Consider the following 22,656-nt stretch of genomic DNA (forward strand, 5'->3'; position numbering starts at 1 on the left):
AGAGGATTTCGGAAATTTTCAAATTACATTCGTTCATCGTATATCATACGGTCAAAATTATTTTAAATTTTTTATTTAAAATTGAATATAAAAACTACCTAAAGAAAACTGATCGCATGATGTACGATGAACATATGTGATTAGAGAATCTCTGGAATCCTCACAAAAAGAATCCGGTAAGAATCCTCTCTCATAGAAATTGTCAATTTAAAATACAGTACAATTTTTTTTTAACTTTTACTATTAGAATTTTAAAATCAATTATATTATTCAAATTTTATATATAGAAGCGAGTGACATTTTACTATAGTGGTGGAAATGTGTTAAGTTCTTGCAAGACGACATGGGTTTAAACCTCGTTGGTGGTTAATTCTAACATTTAATGTAACAAAATCTATCGTTTGACAAAAAAAAATATAGACAAATATTTATTTAGCATCCATATAAATTTCATATATAGATAAATATTTATTTAGCATCCATATAGATATGAAAATGAATTATCACTAAATTTGTTGGGACTCTGAATTTACAGAGAGATTCTTCAGTGTATCGGAGACTTGAGAATACGGCCTAATAAATGCGCGAAAATTAGCTATAATTACTATCTCACACGATAATTTAAAATGACTACTTGTAATTATTATCTTATTGTAATGACATAAAACTCTATTATTAACGTAACATAACGCATACTAGTACATGCTAATTTCCACTATTACATTGATTTCTAAACAATAATATCTTTCTTTTTCTTTCAAATCTCACTAGCCTCCTACTCATATGAATTTGTTTGTTATCATTGATTCATTACACTCTTGAGAAAATTGAATCATTCTAACCGTAACCCATTACTCTTATTCTCACTCTTACTACTTAGTACTATAGTTTAGTGTTATATTCCTCTTTACTTGTAAGTGAGAAGTCTTAGATTCGATTAACATAAAAAATGAATTTAAATCACATTATTAATACGATCTGTAAATAATATCATTTATTAAAGAAAAAATTTAATTTTACTTGATATTTCCAACCTGCGGTACTTGTGGTATTAAGTAGGCTTCATTTTTCTCTCTCTCGTTTTCTCACTCCACCCAAAGCCGAAAGCCATGACACAAATAAAAGGAACAACTCCAACACCAACAACAGCAGATCATAATAAAAATTAAATCCAAAAACAAAACAGTTTCTTGTAAACTAAGGCATTCCCATCATTTCTTCACCACCAATCAAACCCCTATCGCTTGCTTTTGCCTCCACCAAATCTCCAGAAGAAGCCTCCCCATCAAAACCCCCAATCTCTCCAATCTCTCAGCTTCTCGGACTCATGGGTCGCGAAGCTGACCTTCAGATAATACCATCAGCCGCCGCCGCCGTCATCGCCGTAGCCACCCCCATAGACCCGCCGACGCCGGCACCTGCGCCGACTGCCCTCGCTCCCGGCTTCAGGTTCCACCCAACAGACGAAGAACTCGTCATTTACTACCTCAAGCGCAAGGTCTGTCGCAAACCCTTTAAGTTTAACGCGATCTCCGAGGTCGACATCTACAAGAGCGAACCCTGGGACCTCGCTGGTAAATACCCACATCTCCGATTTTATTGATTTTTCTTCATTTTTCGTGGCTGGGTTTCTTAATTTTTGTGAAAAATTTTGTATTTTTATTGTTCTTTTTTCTTAATGTTCGTGTTTTATAAGGTAAATCGCCTTATTATCTTTGTGCCTGATTTTTCGGCTGAGACAACACTGGATACTTTTGTGCCCTTTTGGGAGTTTTTTTTTTTTTAGATTAGGGGGTGTAATTTTGTCTAATTTTAAATGGGTTTTTTTTAGACAAGTCGAGCTTGAAGAGCAGAGACCAGGAGTACTATTTTTTCAGTGCATTGGATAGGAAGTATGGAAATGGGGCAAGGATGAATAGGGCTACCAACCAAGGGTACTGGAAGGCCACCGGAAATGACCGGGCCGTCAAGCACAATGATATCAACGTGGGGATGAAGAAAACCTTGGTGTTCCATAGCGGCCGAGCTCCAGATGGGAAAAGGACCAATTGGGTTATGCATGAGTACAGACTTGTTGATGAAGTTTTCGAGAAGGCTGGGCTCGGTGCCATTCAGGTGAGGTTTTGGCCTGTTTTTCGTTAATGCTTTTATGTGCTATAAGAAATTGTTTGGTTTAATGAGCTGAATCGCTCGGAAATGAGAGAAATGCTGGTTTTGCACTTATGCTATATTTTGGTTTGATGATTGCGGAAAGTTTTTGCATTTGAGCTGAATAGTTGATTTTAATGAACTGCTTAACTTGGTTATAGTGTGTTACGATAATGTGAAATACTGATATCCTTATCTAAATTTTACTAAAGCATCGAACTAGTAATTTTTTTTTTTTTTTTTTTTTTTAGCATTGGGTTTTGCAATCATCTGGAGACTGATTTAGTATTTTTTTTTTTGTTTCCCTTTTGCTCTGGGGGCTGAAGGATGCATTTGTCCTATGTCGAGTATTTCACAAAAGCAATATAGGTCCACCAAACGGGCATCGGTATGCGCCTTTTGTTGAGGAGGAGTGGGACGATGATGACAAGTTAACTTTGGTTCCTGGACAAGAGACCCGGAGTGTAGCTGTAGTTAGTCGTGATGCATTTGTGGTAGGAAATGGTCATGCCGCATGTAGTGAACAAAATGATTATGCTGCTCGTAGTGAGCAAAAGGTACATGCTGCTCGTAGTGAGCAAAAGGTACATGCTGCTCGTAGTGAACAAAATGATTATGCTGCTCGTAGTGAGCAAAAGGTACATGCTGCTCGTAGTGAACAAAATGATTGTGCTGCTCATATTGAGCAAAAGGTACATGCTGCTCGTGGTGAACAAAATGGACATGCTGCATACATTAAAGGAAACGGACATGCTACATACATCGGAGGAAATGGGCATGCTGGATACATTGGAGGAAATGGGCATGCTGCATATATTGGAGGAAATGGGCATGCTGCATATATTGGAGGCAATGGCCAAGCTGCATATAATGGAGAAAATGGTCATGGAACTTCTGTCGAACGAAATGGTCATGGAATTTCCATGGAAGGAATTGATCATGGAACTTCTGTCAAAGGAACTGGTCACGGTACTGAAGGAAATGGTCACGGCACATCTGTCAAAAGATATGGTCACGTCACTTCTGTCCAAGGAAGTGGTCACGTCACTTCTGTTGAAGGAAGTAGTCACGTCACTTCTGTCGAAGGAAATGGTCATGTCACTTCTGTCGAAGGAAATGGTCAGGGCACTTCTGTCAAAGGAAATGGTCATGGCATTTCTGTCAAAGGAAATGTTGTTGAAGGAATTGGTCATGGCACTATAATTGTAGTAGATGACAATGGAACTACTAATGAAGGTAACTGTCATGAAACTGGTACTGCAGGAATTGGTCACAGTGCGCCCACTGCAGAAAATAATATTGAGCAGGTTTGTGCTTTCAGTTTATTTCTCTTTATTCTCAAGTCTATTCACATAAAATTTTGTTCTGTATTATTGTATAGGCTGAATCTGCTCTTCCATAATGTAAATAATGGTTTTCCCCACTTTGTTATTAGTTAATATCAGGAAATAATATTGAGAAATAATATAGTAAGGATTGTTTCCTTGTATAACATCCAGTACCAAATATGCACCAATGGCAAGCATGTATACTGTATTCTTGGACATGTGAGTTTCATTGTTTTTCTTTGTGGGCTGAATTCACTGATCACCAACATAACTTTTCAATCTTCTGGTGGGTTGGGATTTTCTAATTCAAACCCTTTTTTTTTTTCTCACTCTTTCGTTCTTTGAAGAGGTCTGCACAAAATAGTGACTCATATATTTTGGATAATGGCTTTCCGTATCTCTATCATCTGTGCATTATCATATTATAAGTGTCATCATCGTATGCTTATAAATTAAAAGTATTACATAATTGTTGAAATCAATGTTTAAAAGACATTTTAAGGAGGCTTCCCTATGTGGAAGGAGGCCTGGATTGACTGCTGGATGAGATTATAATTATTCTGACAAGGTACTTTCGGAAGGATGGCGAGTCTTCTTTTTCCTTGGTTTTGCATTAGACAATGTTGTTTCTGAGAACGTCTTACAATTATGCAATAGGGATTTTCTATACTGGACGGTCTAATAATCCAGCACTGTTTTAAACTGTTTGACCTTGACATTTTTCCTCTAGTCTATAAATGAGTTGTGCTTCAGAGATGATGTGACGTGGTGAATTATTCTGTTCTATAAACCTGTGGCCTAAAATTGGTGTCTCTTGGGATACATAGAGAATGTGGTGGAGTCCCTTGAGGTCCCTTGAGGTTACATAGGATGATATATGCATAAATTACCTCAAGAAATAGATATCAGACGGTGGAATAGTCAATATCAATGGCTTATGTGATAAAGAACCTTTTTCCATTTTCAAGTTTGTAGTAGATCAGTGGCTCACGTGATAAGGCTGAAGAAAGTTGAGGTTCCACCGTAAAACCAATTGGCAATATGGGGAGTAGCCCAACCTCTTATAAGACCATGCAAGGTCCCTCCTCCCATCAGTGTGGGACTCATTCTCAACAAAAAGCCCCACATGAAGTACCTTTTTTCTCAAAGGTTTTGATAAGCCACGATAAAGAACCTTGAGAAAGAAGCTGAGTACCTTTTTATTTTGTTGGTGATAAGGAACGATTATAGTGACATAGACTGTAGCAAGTTGGAATTGTTTGAAAGACCAGGTGGAGAAGGAGAAGTCTTGAAACATCCAAATGTGAACGATGACTTAGGTTCAAATGTGACTAAAGTGGATTTTGTTGGTTGTCATGATATGTTTGTTAATGACCTTTTAGCAAAAGTGGGGGATTATGAGGCTTTTGCACAACAATTTACGTTCTTCATTCCTAAGAAGGTTAAACAGTAAACATTCAAGTTTTGCATTCTCTAAGATTTTCTTGTTATGTCAAACAATTATTCTAGTTAATACCAAAGTCAACTTATGAATAGTAGATGATTATTTAGGTCACTGTTATACTAGTTCAACTGGCTCTCTCCCTTTCTCACCCTCTTTTATTATATATATATATATATATTTTTTTTTTTGCGACTTGCCATTCTATGTTTTTCTGTTTTCCCCAAGAAAAGAGGTTGTGTTTTGTATAAGAAAAATGGTTAAACTAGGGGTGGGCTAGACCTGAATAAAAGCCTGGAATCTGGATAATACCAAAACTCTACAGAAAAGTTATGTAACTGAAGTGGGCAAGTCATGATGACTAAAGTTTCAGTGTTTCCATTCTTTGTGCTCTCCTTTTCTTTTAATTACGGAGATTTGCAGAGCTATAGGCTTTGTTCAGGTTAATTTATAGATCCTTCTGGAGTTTAAAAGCAGATTGTAATGGTTGGTATTAGCCCCTTTTAATGAGTAGGAACATCAGGATTTGATTAAACTCCAGAATCCAGATAGTAATTTGAACGAGTGACATGGTTCTCAGTCTTCTAATGAAAGTTTCGCCATTATCCACCACGAACAATTTATGTTTGGGAATTGGTATGGCTGTTTTGCCAGTATTAATTGATAGTTGTTACATACAAGAGTTATGTTGTTAGACAAAAATAATAGATAGAACTGCTTAAAAAGAAAGTAAATTACTAAAAGGTAGACTTTACCACATGATGGTTAAATGTGCTTTGAGTTTTGTTTATTGCATAGTCTGTTGGCCTGCCACATATTTGTAATCTGCCATACATAGAAATCCCATCCTTGGAATAATCCAGTCACTCTTTAGACTCTAGCTAAAATGAAACCAAGATACATAAATTTGAAATTAAAACAGCTACTTGTTCGTAGTGCTTCTTTCTGGCGCCGACACCTTCTTTTTGACCTTGCTGTATACTAAAACCATGGATTAAAAAGAAAACTGAAATGAAAGACGCATACGCCTTTCATGGTACCAAACTACCTGACCATATAATTGCTGAAAAAGTTGTTCTCTTATTAGCGTAGGCTGCAGCATCGTATTGTGTTGGGGATTGTAACTGTATTTCTTGACTCATGAATCATTAGAAATACCTCAATTTCTTATTTTCGTACTCTAGGTTTTAATTCTAAACATATGCTGAAACTATCCATGGTTGTGAAATTTAGAATTTTTTATTTTTATTTTTATTTTTTTGTCAAAGTGAAATTTAGATTTAGATTTGCGGGTTATTATCATTGTTGCAACGTTTTGAATGCATAATATCAACCGCATGTCTATTATCATTGTTGCTATGTTTATTATACACTAAAAGAAGTAGACAGTGACATGCTACCATGAACAATCAAAGTTGATACCATGATATGGTGTACAACCAACCTGACCTGTTAGCGATATTCCCATTAGTATTGTTCTTTGTTCATGATATTCGATATGTAAGATTGCCTGTTGTAGCTCCTTGCATTTTTCTTTGTATTTTCAATTTTCCTTACGTCCAATATTTGCTTCCCCTTCTTGGTTGCTCATTTCAGGATACTCAGGCAATCAGCAAGGCTATTGTTGTTGTTCCTGAACTTCCAACAGAGAATCAAACTGTTTTACCACCGTGCAAGACAGAGAGAACGGATGATTATCCTATGACATGTGTGGTTAATAGAGAAGAGAGATTGGATGACTATCCGTCACCAGGTCCAGATGATGCACAACCCCTGCTAACTTTGTTTAATCGACAACCTGGGCAACTACGCCAGTATAAAAGAAGGCGGCATAACGAGTCAAATTCTAACCATTCAAATGCTTCTGAGATTTCAAGTGGGATGACACATGACCCTTGCTCGTCTACAACAACAACAGCGTCAACTGAGGCATCGATGACAACGACTACCAGAAATTTTCTGTCTGCACTGGTGGAGTATCAGCTGTTGGAATCCCTTGAACCCAAAGATACCACCCCAGCACCTCCTCCTGAACTTAATGCTGCTTTGATGGAATCATCTGTGCCTACCAGCTGCTTGAAATACATAGAGACTTTGCAAACTGAAATCCACAAAATCTCAATCGAGAGGGAGACCTTGAAGTTTGAAATGATGAGTGCCCAAGCCATGATCAACATTCTTCAAGCCCGAATTGATCTCCTAAACAAGGAGAACGAGGATTTGAAGAGGAAGGTCTGAGTTGGCTAGTGATTCGTAGTCGTACGTACTCCCCCGTGTTGGTTGTATGAGTTATCGGCCCCGTATGGGCCTTGTCGGACTATCTACAGTGAGTATGTTTTCTTTGTTAGACGAAGAGGAGCTGTCTCTGTTGTTAATCGAACGATGTTGTACCCGTGTAGCAAGCTGCTTGTACCGGTAGCAAGCTGAACTATGTTGTATCCTGTATGGATCGGCAGTTTTAGACCCTAATTATCATAAATTTCGAGCTTATTGCCTTTGTTAGATAACCAAGCCAATTGCTTAGAGCCCTAGACAGTGGTTTGTTGAATGCTGGAAGTTGGAACTACAATTCCCGGAGGATTACTGAGCTGTTGCCTCGGTTTCGACTGGGAATCAAGGGCTCTGATCTCTCTTTTACACAAACCAAGGACTCGGATTTTTTAGTCCATAAGCTCTGAACACTAAGATCCGAAGAGAACTCAATTTCCATTTTAACTTCAACCTACCATCCTCTTAATTATTTTATGAAACATTTGTTGTGTTTAGTGATGGAGGTAGAGGTTGAGGCTGGTATATATATGTAATGTTAGAAACTCGACCACACACGATAGGTGTGGAACATCGCAAATAATGTGTGATGCATTTGAAAATTTGATCCCAAACGTCACACATAAAATGAGTTAATTGAATGAATTTGAGAAATTATTATTTATAAAATTGTACAAAACTAACTCAACATATATTTTAAAATTGGTATGTACCAAATTTGTAAATTTATCCTCAAGATTGTTTTATAATTTATCTTGGTATATTTATAATTAATTTTTTTTTTTCAATTAGTATATGTATTACTTGCTATTGAGAAATTATTTTTTTACAAACGATATTATTACTTTAAACAAGAAAGAGGGGAAAGGGGGAGGGTTGAAGAGGTAGACCATATTCGTTATGGCAATCCTCCACTTGCTAGCAACCAAATTGACTAAAGCAGAGCGCCATCATTTTGCACCTAAGTTTGAATTATTCTTTGTGGACATTAAAGTAGTTCAAAAATTTCTTTTGAAGAGCTAGATTATTTCTCCCATTTACCTCCAGAAACATGGGTATTTCTTTTGGAGGTGGATTGTCTGCCCTCCTATTTCCATACTCTTTCATTGCCCTCCTGTGATGTGTGGTCACGATTAAGCCACGTCAACATTTTATATTAATTTTTTTTTATAGAAATAATAAAACAAAAAGTAATAAGAATATAAAATGTTGACATGGCTTAACCGTGATCACACAAACATGAGAGTATGAGAAGAGTATAAAAATGGGAGGGCAGACAATCCACCTCCATTTCTTTTCCACCCCTAATCAAATTTTTAATAATTTACTTTCGATATCATACTTTCAACTCTATTTACACCTTATAAGTCTTCCATGCCCTCTAGTTTTTCCATTTTTTTACTCAAATTTTTCGGTCTGCCAGTGACAAAGATTACCATTCTCAACCTTCTCTACATATTTATCTATTTTATTTAGGTTTTCATCAACAATTGAGCCCCTAAAACCTAAAGAAAAAAAGAAGAATATTTGGAGTAAAACTCAAAACTCATTTATGAGCCAAATTTAGCCCAGAATTCCCTCTGGATTAGTGGGGCTAGCCCACCATATATGTATATTTTTTTTTTAGTTTTATATTTATAAATTTATTGAGTCCAACGGTTAAAATATAATTTGAAGGAATCTAACGGTAAAAAAAAAAAAAAATCTAACAATCCAAATTTAAATCTAACGGCTAAAGTAATTAAAAAAAAATCTTTTATGTGTTTCATATTCTTTTATAGTGTTTCACGAGTTTCATGGTATCGATTAGTGATTTTTCAATATTTGTCAGAATCTAAATATTTTTAGGTTAAAATGTTGATAAAATTAAATTAGGATAGTCTACAAATTTTTTTTTCTTTTAAAAAAGTTACTTTAAGAAAAAAAAAAAAGCCTAAATTCATTTTTTAATAATCTGTGGCTAAAATTTTAATTCAGAAGAATTAGAGCAAAAAAGTTATCTCTGGACAAAAATTTTTAGGTTTTAATTCAAGTGTTGGAGATGATCTTTATGGGTGAAATGAAGCAAAAATGTTTATACGTGGGGTTTTTAATTTCCTATACATTTATCTTATATAATGTACGTCACCGGTTATAGTGTTCCCCAAGTAAGTTGACGGATGCAGTTACATCAGCCCCATATCGATTCAACACCCACGCCACGTGGGACCTCTGCAGCCTGCCACATCAGTTACCTTGCGATGCCGGTAGCAGAGACATAAAATGACCGGCCTGTGACCCAAAACAAATCACCTCCATATATTCGCGGAAAACTTCCCTGCGGGACTAACGACGCTATATATCTACCAAAACGACGCGCCGGGTTGCACTTTCCCACACCTACCCAATGGCTCCTCTACTCTCCTCCTTCGTCCCCAACGATCAACTCTCCGATTTCGATTCAATCCAATCCCTAATCTAACCCTAATTCCCAATTCTCGATTCCCGTTTCTCTGTTCTTTCGAGTCCATTCTGTTTTGAAACCCTAACAAAAACATTTCATTTTTTTTTGTTCTTTTTCTTCCTGGATTTGATTAATCCATGGCTCGCGGCAAAGAGAATTCACTCGCTCCTGGGTTCCGATTCCACCCAACCGATGAAGAACTAGTCTGGTACTATCTGAAGCGCAAGGTCTCCGGCAAGAACTTCCGATTCGACCCCATCTCGGTCATCGACATCTACAAGACTGAGCCTTGGGACCTCCCTGGTTAAAAATCTTAACCCCTTTTATGCTTTAAATAAATATATATATATATATATATATGTACATATACACGTGTATCATTTGGTGGACTCTAGCTATATTTGTGAATTTTTTTGTTGGGTTATTGTTTTCGGTTTATTAGGCAAGTCGAAGCTGAAGACTAGGGACTTGGAGTGGTACTTTTTCAGTTTTCTGGATAAGAAGTATGGGAATTCGTCCAGGACGAATCGGGCTACTGAAAAAGGGTACTGGAAGACTACGGGTAAGGACCGTCCGGTTAAACATAATTCCCGGGATGTTGGGATGAAGAAGACGCTGGTTTTTCATAGCGGGCGAGCCCCCACCGGTGCCAGAACCAATTGGGTTATGCATGAGTATCGCCTTTCCAATGAGGAATTGGAGAAAGCTGGAATTCAACAGGTTGGGATTTTTGTTGACGTTGCTATTGTTCTGTTGGCATTTTATGATATTGGGATTGATTGTTGGATTTGTTGTGGCGGATGGGTTCAGAAGGATCCGTATGTGCTTTGTAGGATATTCCAGAAGAGTGGCACGGGACCGAAGAATGGGGAGAAGTATGGCGCACCGGTTATGGAGGAGGAATGGGACGATGATGACGTGACTGGTGTACCTGGTGAGGAGGCGGCTGCTAATGTAGTGGTACTTAGCGAGGAGCCACATGTTGAAGCAATTGGTGTCAACGATGGGGCTTATGTTGAAGCATTTGACCTTGATCAGGTTCTTAATTCATTCAGTTTTTTCATTTCATGTCCTGTAGTCGAATTGTCTGATATGGGGATGGGTAGATTTGGCTAGAATTTCTTAAATATAAAGATAACTGTCGCAGTTGTGGGAAACCTGCCGATGTGTTTGATAATTCAAAAGTAGATATGTTGACTGTGTCCAGTTATTGGAGTTTAGGCCAGGTGAATTTAACTTGAATCTGGCCGTGCTGTACGTGACTATGTTGAAAGGTCGTTGGTTGTAGATTTGGATATATAGGTAGCCCAATGTTGGCAAATGAAGTTGTTATTCCCCTTTGCTTTAGGTGTTCAGTGGTGTTTATTTTATTTTATTTTTATTTTTTGGGTAAAGAAATGATTATATTAAGATCAAAGGAAACAGTATAGAGTATGGGAGTATGTTACAAATATGAGAGTATCTTATTATGTGTTCGTATCACATTTAGATTTCACCCCTTATGCAGAAGAATAACTAATAAGGCTGCTATAGTACACAAATAGGATTTTTTTTCTTATTGTTGATTATGATGCTGCTCTTTTGTTGTTCTGGATAAGCTTCAGAGCAACTACGTCATTAGCACTCCCAACTTCTTTTTCTTATCAGAATTTTGTTCATCTTTTCTTTTTTCAACTTTATTAAGGTTGAAACTTGGTGAGAGTTTATCTATCTGCAGTAGCTGTCAGCCTTACATACTTTGTTTAAATTTTAGTTGCATTCTTAAATTTATCTGGAATGCAATACCCTGCCTTTTCTGTCACAAAAAGTTTTCCTCTGTGGAACTTGGCTTATGTAGTTGTGAAATCATGTATTGCATTTTATATATTCATTCAAAGAGCATCATCAATGTGTGTAACAGTCTAACCTAGAATACTGAAACATGGAATGTTCACTCACAGCAGAACATTCCATCGAATGAACTTTAAATGCAGTATTACAAGTTAATGTTGCATTGATATTACTTTAATAATCACCGTACCTTGATGTGTTATAATTTATTATGGACTACAATTTTCTAAAAGTTGGTAGAATCTTGGTGTCCTTTTAAAATGGATCTGGATGATCTTCGTTGACAAAGAGTTCCAAATGGTGTGTTTTAGAGGGACATTTTTTTGGTATTTACATGTTGTCTCCCCATCCCTCCCTCTCCCTCTCTCCCTGATGCTCCGTCACTCTACCTCAACCCCGTATTGTTGCAATCTGACCTGGAGATTTGTTAATTATTGAAGATACCTCCTCCAACCTATTAGATGTCCCTTTATTGTAAGTTCAACGAGTGCTGTAATTTTTGTCTGTTATTGTCACTTGATACTCTTAACTAGTTCATAGCTTATCCTCAACAGGGACAAATTGAAATTTGGACCACTTCGTAGAATTACGTAATGAATTTCAAAGTATTCTCAGTCCTGGCTGGTGCCATGAAAAGCATCTTCGAACTAAAGGAACTGAGTTGATGCTGTAGCTGAGAGATTGAAAAGATCTTTGTGTTCTAGAATAATGCATTACGCATGATAGAAAATATCAAGATGATTTACTTCTGAACCTTTATATGACGGCGAAGTAGAAATGAAAACTTCTGCTACCTTTTTCCATCTGTTCGTGGGCATCTTCATCATCTTGATCTTATTTGTCCTATTTTACACATTCTTTGCATATGATCTAATTTTTTTATATTAAATTACTATATTTATGCACATATTACTCAACTATGTAATTTAAAGAGGGTTTAATTGACGTTCACCATCTTTGGTTGACAATAGGGTTTTCATAAATAGTAGCATATAGATTGATTAGGTATATAAATATATTATATGGCAGGGGCCTCCATTTTCTGTCAGTTTAGTCTTGATTCACCTTTGTAGTATTTCACATGATCTTCTAAGTCATGCTTTGATATTGTACAGTTATATATACTTTTTATTTATAAAATCTTTCTTTCCCAGAATCTTGACACAGGAATTCCATCTGAAAGTGCACCTCCTCCATCGAACTTCTATTATGGGGAGACGAGCCACTACTTTGAGCATTCTGGGGACTTTGTTGAAGATGATACAAAGGCTGTGATAGGCACTGGGGAAACTTCGGAATACTGTGGAGACCAGATGTTCTTTAACTACCCAGAGCATCATGAGACGGTTGGAAATCCAGTAAAAAATGAATATATGACCTCACAAAGTCCTGAGGACCTAAAGTTTGTTGACTTGCCAGAGCACAACGAGGCTGATGCAAAATCAGTCAAGGATGAATGCTTTCTTGAACCAAGCAATGATGCAAATCCAGCTGTTGTCAATTACTCACTTAATGAACCGTATTTGAATGCTACGGAGAATACGCCAATTGGTGATGGGCTATTCCTTGAAGCTAATGATCTTTCAAATCCAGTCGAGTCAACTGCAGGTTTTGACATGCTTGATGAGTACCTTACATACTTTGATGCCAATGATGACATCTCTCAGTATATTGATTTCGATTCTTGTGGAATGATGGGGGTTGAAAACAATGTTCCTGACGAAGCTCCAGCTGACCAGAAGGTACAAGCTTCTCAAGTTTCATTTTCCTTTTGTATTTCTGGATTTTAAGTAGCATCTTTCATTTGATAAACTGTTGTACAGCAGCTTGTGAATGGTGAGACTGAGCCACAACCAATGGGAGGCGAACATGTACAACCAGAGCCACAGCCAATGGGAGGCGAACATCTTGCACAACCAGTGGATACTGATGATGCATCTTCGTCAAAGAAAATGGCGGAGTTCAAGTTTGAGTCAGGTATAGTATCTTATTTCAGCTATCAAAGGTGCTATCATACCCCATTTAGTAACTTATCCTTTAGATTAGTAACTTTCTGTTGCTGTCACTGGTCGTCTTTTTCTCACCTTCTGGTTTGTGCTCGATTTTCGTGGTGCAGATGGTAACTACCCCTTCATCAAAAAGGCAAGTCACATGATGTTGGGCAGCATACCTGCTCCACCTGCATTTGCTTCGGAGTTCCCTGGTAAAGAGGCAATGCGTAGGTTAAACTCTGGTGCAGCATCTTCCAGTTCAGTTCATGTCACTGCTGGCATGATTAGAATTAGAGACATAACTTCAAGCGACAACAGGATGGACTGGTCTTTTGGAAAGGATGGGGTTGTCAACCTTGTCTTTTCTGTTCAGCTGTCGCAGAATGACGGAAACTCTGGCAATCTGGTGCCAGTCGGTGGCTCACTCTCTGGAAAGACGGGATGTGTGGTGATGCGGGGCTGGTTTTTGTTTATGTTTTTCTGGGTCCTATTTCTTTCCATGAGTTTAAAAATCGGGAGCTATATCTATACCAGGTGATTTTTCTACACTAAAGGTGGTATTCGAGCCTATCTCAGGATCTTGTAGTGAGCTTCTTCCCTTAGTGATTTAGGGGACGAAGTATGTTCTTGCAGACTATATTTTAGTTAATTGGTACACTGACTGCTGAACTAATTATTTATACAAACCGTTTGCGTAAGATTGCGTAACGTGCGTGTTCTATTCTGAACAACTATATACTGAATGAATGTAAAACTGTATTTTTATTTGATTGTAATTTTTTTGTTCTGTTACTATTTCGTTTTTGTTGGAGCATTGACAAAGTAATATAGGGTTGATTTTACAACAGTTTTGCTCAATTTACTGTCAATCTGAAAATTCAGCAGAAATGCTTGCATGGCTTGAGAATATTGTAGCTTTCAGATATATCGGACATGGCTTGAGAATATTGTAACATCGAAACATTGAAATCGTGAAGAGACGATGTTTTCTTATTGAGAGACTGCGAAATGTTCTCATGTCGGAAAGTTAAAGAGGCCTTATATGTGGTTTATAAGGATTTGAGGTAACCAGAACATTATATCCTTTCTGGATTTACAGTTAATTGCAACTCACATCTAAATTTAGACATCAATTTTCAGGGTCTAGGCTGCAGAGCAGAAACTTATTAAAACCTCAAAATTTAACAAATGACTTAATACATTACTCCCTTCATGCTCTTACTACATAAATAATGCTGTATTGTTTGCCTCACCTGCTCCGTCTGGTATTCTTCGTAAAAGTTCTCGCGACGTGGAATTTGTCTGCCGGGGATTACATCTCTCCAGGAAGCATAGTATCCTCCGGTAAATCACACACAGCGATACCCTGGAAAGGAATGAACATGGAGATTAAGATGCTCCGGTGATATCAAGTATCAACACAAGGTAGAAATGGTGTAAGAATGAAAAACGTACCTGCCCGGTAAGGTGAGCGACGCATCTTTTCTCAGCTAGTAACTCAGCTTCGCTCTGAAAGATTAATGGCGACACTAGTTCATTCAACTGTATTTACAGTACACGACTAATTTCCGTATCCAGTCAGCAATGCATACCTTTGTCATTCGCTTGCGAAGATAGTCATCAAATTGTATGTCCTTCACAAGTTCATAGTCGCCGTCTCCCTGAAGAGTGCGACTAACTTATTAGAAGTGCCTATATCACAAACATAAACACTCGGAAAGGAAAATCTCTTGTATAAACTTACTTTAGATCTGCATGGCATGCTGAACACTAAATCCTCTGCTATACCGTAGGGATTTCCATTTGTGTAAACCTACAACGGGATGGTACACAAGACACGAAGATCAAATCATCACGAACTTTTGTGCCATTGAAGCAACGCAGAATAATTGAAAATTCACATTTATGATGTTCAAGGGTAGTTTAATATCGATCTGGGGCATTTTATATGCGTGCAATAATATGCAGAGACTTTCTGTGGCAACCAAAAGTATAGAGGGAAACAGAAAGAAAATTCAACTTAATTCCTTTTGTTTCTCGGAGATTTGGGCTTCAAAGTCATCTGTTTCTCCAAAGAAATGAAGTATGTAGAGTTCTGATCATTTGGCTTCTCAAGATGGTCTGGTTCTTACAGGAGACGGACAGTATATACAGGCTTACATACTATGCATTCATATCAAACAAACACGAACTTACTGCAGATGAAAACCAATCGCCCTCAGGGGTAGGAGTAACCAAAGACTTCATGGCATCTGCAATTGACACGGCAGTTGATGCAGCTGACGATCTTCCCCATTTTTTTATAAGCACCCCTCCTCTCTGCGAATTGGATAGTATTTCAAAATGAGGAGCAGATATGGTATTAGAGACATTGTCGAATTATAGATATATATGTTCCGTCTTACCTTCTGGATACTTTCGGTAAACTCTTCCTCTAACCATTTGTGATCCTTGATGACCTCTTTGACAGGCAAGCCATTAATTCTAGCATTTAAGAAGTCTGGCACCTGATAAGAATTACGCAATTCTTCTTCAAAACGAGAAGCTAGCGCAAATCATCCATGCTTTTACAAAAGAATGATTAAATGACCTGGGTGGTTGAGTGGTTTCCCCAGATGGTCATGTTTGACACTTTATCATAGAAGACGCCTGCTTTGAGGGCTAGCTGAATAAATCATAAGCCAACTATGTTAAATGATTATTCCTTTTGATCATGTCCTAGTATCGATCATCAACTATTTTACTAATGTTTGAGAGGTATATATGTACCTGACATTTTGCTCTATTTTCATCGAGCCGTGTCAAAGCATGAAAATTCTTTGCAGGTATGTTTGGAGCATTTTTCAAACAGATGAGTGCACTACATCAGGAAGAATATAAGTAACAGTGACGGGGATATCTCCGCTACCTGTGCATCCTTCCATCCCAAACAATTGAAAAGACGAGGAAGACTATTACTTACTTTGTGTTACAAGGGTTTCCAACTACTATCACTTTGACATTACGTGATGCAACAGCATTAAGAGCTTTTCCCTGGTTTTTGAAACAAAACATATAGGATCAAAAACTGTCGAGCCACTTGTGTTACTGTGTAAGCACAAGAGGCATGTGTGATATGATATAAAATCTAACAGAACCTGCTCGACGAAAATCTGCCCATTCAGATCCAACAAGCCTGCTCTTTCCATTCCAGGACCTCGAGGCTTCGCTCCTATTAAAAGAGCCCATTCTGCATCTTGGAAAACCTCATATGGATCAATGCCAATGCTCACCTCCCGCAACAATGGAAATAGGGAATCCTCCAATTCCATAGCAACTCCTGAACGCAGAAACTGTCCTCTTCAATAGCCGTATATATACATAATTTAGAAGGGTTCACTTTTGGTGAACACATTAACTTACTGAATTCAAAACTTGTGCAACTCCAATAGATACATCATTCACTAATTAACTTTTCTTCCACTGTAATTCTAGCTGACTGCCTTTCTAACATTGCTAAATGTAGATATTAGCTTTCTCACTGCAGAAACACTGGCACCCCCTCAACTAGGGGGTACCCTTGTATCTGGCACTGGCAGTGATAAAATATAATCTGCAGTGTATTGAGTCCAAAGACAGGACAATATCTGGATGCTGAACCTTCTTCCTCAAGTGAGACAAGACACAATTGACATTGTTCAGTTCCACTTTTAAACATAGGGTCTTTAGAAGTATTTAGAAACAGGCAAATCTCAGATTTTGCGGACCGACTTAACTTTAATCCTTCTACTTATCAGATACTTAGGAAGCCAACAATGCGATTACTTGATTTGTGTGAATAACAACTACTACGGGCAGAAATCAATAAGGGGTCGCAAAGTTATGTTTATTAATACTATTATTTGCGTAGGCGATATAAAAATGCTGGTTGTACTGCACATTTATGTAAATCTATTACTGTGTCTATGTCAGAACGATACCTTCAAGAGCTTGCAAGGACCTTTCAGATCCCAACAGTTTCAATGCAATAGGTTGGTCTGGCCCAAAAACCTCGCCTGACGCAAGCTGGACAATAAGAAAGCATGTTGAAAATATTGAAAATAAGTTAACTGCAATAGTGAAAAAGCGATTATATTCTAAAAACTAGAGAGGGACAGAACTTTTTTTTTCTCTTCAATGCTCACACACACTAGCATAACAAGTAAAGGCTACATGCTAGTCGGTATGGAATCGAGATACAACCAAAGGACTGCTTAGCAAATGAAACCACAATCAGTTTCTTGTCAGTTGAGAGTACTACATGCTAGGGCTTGTTTTACACTCTTTACAAGCTCTATTTTCCAGTTTAACCTGATATGGTTTAGATTGTTACAGGTTATCGGAAAGATCGTGGTCTAAGACTAAGATAACATGTAGGGATGGTTTGCAAGACCCAACGGGAATATGACTTCTAATTACAGGTACAGAAATATAATGTTTCGAAAGTATTAACAGGGATTAAATGCAAGTTTAATAGGTAATTGGTAGTCAATAAGTTCCAAAAAGCAAAGCCACCATTAAAGAAAAGGAAAAAGTGCGAGAGGTTTGGGATGCAAGAAGGACTTACTTTAAAGAGTAGATGATTAGATATCATCCCAGCTGCACCTGAGACTGCAATATTAATTAATTTCTTCCATGATTTTGTCTCTTCTTCCTGTGAATTTTGGACCTTATTAGATACACTACTTAAATAATTATTAGATAAACTGGAGGTCAATAATCAGATATGCTCTCTCTCTCTCTCTCTCTCTCTCTCTCTCTCTCTCTCTCTTACACACACACACACACATATTACAAACCAAAATCGAGTTTGGATCATTTAAAACTGCATGTATCTTCAGCAGAAAGTCATTAACAACAAGCAGAAAAACATAAACCAAAATCGACCGTTTTTGTCTGATTTACTGTTTATGCAACAGAAATTGTAAAACATAGATTACAAGGCATAACAAATGAGTCTTATGTAAAAACTAGAAAACAAAACACAGAAAATTTTACTGATTGGTAATTGGCAGAGAAAGTCCCATGTATACTAGAGCGACTAACTCGACTGGAAAAATTGACAGACACCATATGAGGACTTGCTCAAGCTCCAGAGTTATGCCTACTAAGACAAGGTGCAAACCCCAGAAGTCTATAGCAAAATATGTATAAACCCAGATAACAAAAAGAAGGAAGCTTACAGCTACGAGATCATAGGTGAGGCAGAACACGCCGAAGCACTCTGCCTTGCTCTTCGGGTCTTGGGTTTGTTCTGGAGCAGCTGGAGTTTGAACTTGACTGAAATTACGAGTAATAAGACTACTACTACTACCAGAAAACAAAAAACAGAAAAGAAAATGTTGGAGATATGGTAATGTAAAGAAATTAAAGCTCACTTGGGTGCAACGGAGCAACAGATTCTGGAATTTCGAGTGTGAGGGAGGCGCCGAAAAGTGAGACGGCGGTGAGAGTGGAGATGGGTCGATAAGGATGAGAGCTGGGAAGACTGAAAAAGGCGGGTCTTGGTGTATGAAGTTGTTGATAGCTCAGTTACTGCCATGGTGATGGTGTGGTGGCACAGAGAGAGAGAGAGAGAGAGAGAGAGAGAGAGAGAGATAGGAAAAGGAGTTGCAAAAGAGAAGGTGTGTTTGAAGACAGAGACAGACTGGTTTGGAGGGAGGGAGATGAAGAGGAAGGAAGGGAGAGAGAGAGAGTGTTGGTTGGAAAAAGCTGGATTTTGAAATATCAGTACAAGGCCATGCAAATGACACTTGTCAATACTACCTCATCCACAACACAAAATCACTGTTCCTTTTCACTTTAGATTGAGCATCTCCGTAATTTGGCGGCCATGTCATGTGAGAAGAAGAAGAAGAAGAAGAATCAAATTCTATAAAGATAGATTTACTTTTTCCAAGTTGAAAATACGAATCGAATGAATCCCATACGTTGGTGTCTCTTCTCCAAAGATAGATTTACTTTTCTAATGAAAAAAATAGCCTCCGTTAGCGATGCTAGAAAGTATTTAGTGCTATTTTCTTTTGACGATTAGATATTTGTAATGGTCTTCGGATTGTGTTAGTACTAAATACTTGTAAGTACACTAGTCGTTTTTTAAAGGTTGCATTTAGTATGCGGATAGGAATTATGAGTTAATGATTTTTCATGTCTTTTCTTAGGGGAAGGAAAATGCAGTTATTTTCTTGTGTTCCGTAATATTGGGAAAGTAGTTCGGAAATATCGCGTTTAGGGATATAATAGGCATTTTCAATTGCCATATTTGTCATGAAAATATGTCAATTAATGCTAATAATCAGTTCTCAAGCCTGGATTTGCCAAATATGTGAAAGACAGCACTTTTATTCACCAGAAATATTTTAGTGTTTTGGGAACAAGGGTCCAGTATATTAAATATCATAATACGATTGGTTGAAATATTTTTTACGTTTTCAACTAGTTATTTTATTACATTTGGTATACTGAGCTATGTTCTTATCACAATCAAAAATCTCTCTCCCTTCACCAACTCTCTTCATGCATACCGAACGTAGCCAAAGAGTCACGTGTACTTACTTCCATGAAATTTTGATGGTTGTGTTCACAACTTAGGACAATCTGCAGCTGGTATTATTATTCAACTCAAATTGAATAGCAAAAATCGCTAGAGCCATTTCGTTTGCTATTACTTCTGTGATTGAAGCAGAAGTTCTGGGATTGAAATATGGATTAGTTTGGGCTAAACGCTAAGGTCTTACAAACATTTTCATGCTTTAATCAACCTCTACTTCTAGGGAGATAAACCACCACTTTAGCATCTTGTTTCACTGGTGAAGGATATCAAAAGTTCGATGATCTGGAGGTTTAGGTTGCTAATACCCACCATGTTTTGCGTGAAACCAATATGTTACAGATCACTAGGGTCCGTGTGGAAACGTTTTACAAAATGATTTTTGAGAAACTATTTTGTAAAACATGAACGACAAATATGATTTTGCATTTTTGTGATTTGAGAACGCATTTGGTAGTTTAGTCCGATTATGATATTAGAGTAAAAACATTGAAAAAACGTTTAGTATCAAATGTCAAAAAATACAAAAATAGATTTGTGTTTCGCAGTAATGGTAGCGGTGGTGGTAAGGATAGTAGTTGAGACGAGAGTGGTATTGGTAGGTTGGAGTAGTGATAACAATGGTGACAAGAAATGTGTTAGTACTTAGTAGTGGTGAGATATAGATGATGACAATAGCAGGGTAGAGGGCAATGGTGAAGGGAGTGATGGTGGTGTTGGTGGAGGTTAATGTGATGGTGGTAGAGAATGGTCGTGTTAACATTGGTTATAAGGAATGACTGTGAAAATGGTGATTGAGAGGTAGGGATGATGGTGTCGAAGATGGTGGAGGTGGTGGTGGCCGTGGTGATGGTAGAAGGATGGAGAATGTTGTGATGGTGGTGGTGGCAATGGTGGTGCGAGATGGTAGTGATGGTGGCACTGGTGTGGCCACAACAGTGAGACGATGGAGGTGGTGATGACTATGGTGGCAGAGGTGATGATAGTGGATAATATGTTGGTGGTGTTAGTGGGGTTAGTGATGGTGGTGATGGTGGCGGCAGCAGTCATGGTGAGACAGTGGAGTTAATGTCGGTTGTGGCGATGGTAAGATGATGGAGGTAGTGGTGGCGGTCATGATGGCGAGGATGGTGGCAGTAGCGGATATGGTGGTGGGAGGTGGTGGTGTCAAAGATGGTGGCTATAGTGGCGATCATGGTGAGACGATGGAGAATATGGTGGTGGTGGAGACATTGGTGACAAAAGTGGTGGCATATATGCTTTTATTTCTAATTAAATGTCTGACTTCATTTTATAATATATCTTTTATTTTCTTTTATTTTGAAAAAAATAGAGGAAACATCAATTTGATGTTCTACAAAACTTAGACTAAATATTGTTTTCTGTGTTTTTTATTTTCTGAGTTTATTTATCAAATCAGTGCCGAACACATTTTTCTATCGTTGAAAACGAAAATTGCTTTGTAAAATATTAACAAACAGAACCTCAGCTTCTTTGGGACATCAGAAGTTGAATACTAGTATTTGCTTTAGTAATTTTCGTTTTAACCTTCCAATTGGAATTCAATAAAAATGACACAAAAGAGAACATCAATTTTGCAGTAGCATTCAAACAACCAAAGTCCAAGATTTTGGCATCAACTCGTAATGTGGCTACTACAATATTTAGTCTGTGGTCAGAATTTCATGAACGTAAACAAAGTGGAGAAATTGGACCCAAACGAAAAGAGAAGGGGTGCGTAAACCCAAAGGGGTCTCTCTCTATCTGTTTGTCTTTTAGTACCACCACTACTTGTGTAGCTTGTGTTTTCGACATCCCACGCTGCATGAAGACAATATATCACCATAAAGTTTTAAATTAGATGTTCTAAAGCCATGCATTTTGTCAATGCAAATTTCTGCCGTTCTTTCTTTGACGAACATGCACATGCCAAATAATCAATATCTTTGATCAAAAACCTAAGCCTCACGCACCCACGAGATGGGGGGGGGGGGGTTAGGCCAATGGATCTCCGATGCCTAAGTTAGTTTATCTAAAAAGAGTAAGTGTTTAGAACTTTTTAGGGTCGCAAAAGCTTACCGAAATTTGGCAGAGTTAGAGATATATATAGGGGGAGAGGGCTGGCCATGGTGTAGGGTTTTTACCCTACACATGGCGGCATCCTATTGGCTGGCTAATGTGTATGGAGAGAATATTTTCAAGATATTAAATAGGAAATAATATATAGAGAGATAATAGAGTAAAAGTCCTTAATTGATTTAAATAGGGATTACTTACTTGAATGGAGTGAATCTTCAGTTGGTAATGTATTAAAGATAGGATTTGGGTAATTAATCCTTATCTCTTTTGACTTTTCCTTGCCAAGGGCAGGTGAGATGGACAGTCCTATTCAGCTGCATAGACCTTCAAAGGTGTTAAACTGCATGTGTGAGTATCTGAGGAGCCTGCCCATTTAATAAAGGCAATCTTGTCTTTCTTGAGCTAAAGTTCACTTGTCGCCTCTAGAATTTTTGGGATTATTTTAGGCTCCACACATTTCATAAAAGGCTAATAATAATAGTAATAGGAAGAATCCACATACGGTTGATATGTAAATAATCTAAAAAACTATATAAATTTTAGTATTCGGCCCATAGCTA

The 22,656-nt window shown here is 37.7% G+C and overlaps 3 protein-coding genes across 6 annotated transcripts; 2 read left to right on the top strand and 1 right to left on the bottom strand.

Moving 5' to 3' along the window:
- Positions 1 to 1,053: 1,053 nt before the first annotated feature.
- LOC137747254 (uncharacterized) lies at positions 1,054 to 7,407 on the top strand. Its single transcript, XM_068487327.2, has 4 exons — positions 1,054 to 1,574; positions 1,832 to 2,115; positions 2,475 to 3,455; positions 6,514 to 7,407. The coding sequence occupies exons 1-4, from the start codon at positions 1,328 to 1,330 to the stop codon at positions 7,153 to 7,155; spliced, it is 2,154 nt and encodes a 717-aa protein (XP_068343428.2). The 5' UTR covers positions 1,054 to 1,327; the 3' UTR covers positions 7,156 to 7,407.
- Positions 7,408 to 9,470: 2,063 nt separating this feature from the next.
- On the top strand, positions 9,471 to 14,241 carry LOC137748263 (NAC domain-containing protein 78). Of its 4 annotated transcripts, none has more exons than XM_068488390.2 (6): positions 9,471 to 9,931; positions 10,071 to 10,348; positions 10,439 to 10,666; positions 12,613 to 13,200; positions 13,285 to 13,435; positions 13,575 to 14,241. In XM_068488390.2, exons 1-6 carry the CDS (start codon positions 9,766 to 9,768, stop codon positions 13,985 to 13,987), a joined length of 1,824 nt encoding a protein of 607 aa, XP_068344491.2. In that variant the 5' UTR covers positions 9,471 to 9,765; the 3' UTR covers positions 13,988 to 14,241. The 4 variants fall into 4 exon arrangements, with proteins under 4 accessions (XP_068344491.2, XP_068344490.2, XP_068344492.2 ...); XM_068488389.2 differs by having other exon boundaries at positions 9,513 to 9,931; positions 13,282 to 13,435; XM_068488391.2 differs by having other exon boundaries at positions 9,513 to 9,931; positions 10,442 to 10,666; positions 13,282 to 13,435.
- Positions 14,242 to 14,507: 266 nt separating this feature from the next.
- Positions 14,508 to 19,507, bottom strand: LOC137748265 (malate dehydrogenase [NADP], chloroplastic). The gene is made up of 14 exons (XM_068488392.2): positions 18,846 to 19,507; positions 18,651 to 18,747; positions 18,035 to 18,121; positions 17,409 to 17,493; positions 16,587 to 16,768; positions 16,412 to 16,482; positions 16,219 to 16,309; positions 16,040 to 16,114; positions 15,855 to 15,956; positions 15,646 to 15,768; positions 15,194 to 15,262; positions 15,042 to 15,110; positions 14,905 to 14,958; positions 14,508 to 14,815 (listed from the first exon to the last, which is right to left on the bottom strand). The coding sequence occupies exons 1-14, from the start codon at positions 19,007 to 19,009 to the stop codon at positions 14,762 to 14,764; spliced, it is 1,323 nt and encodes a 440-aa protein (XP_068344493.2). The 5' UTR covers positions 19,010 to 19,507; the 3' UTR covers positions 14,508 to 14,761.
- Positions 19,508 to 22,656: the final 3,149 nt, after the last annotated feature.

The sequence above is a fragment of the Pyrus communis genome, chromosome 2, assembly GCF_041283825.1.
Source record: "Pyrus communis isolate YQ-2024b chromosome 2, ASM4128382v1, whole genome shotgun sequence".
Classification (NCBI taxonomy): Eukaryota; Viridiplantae; Streptophyta; class Magnoliopsida; order Rosales; family Rosaceae; genus Pyrus; species Pyrus communis.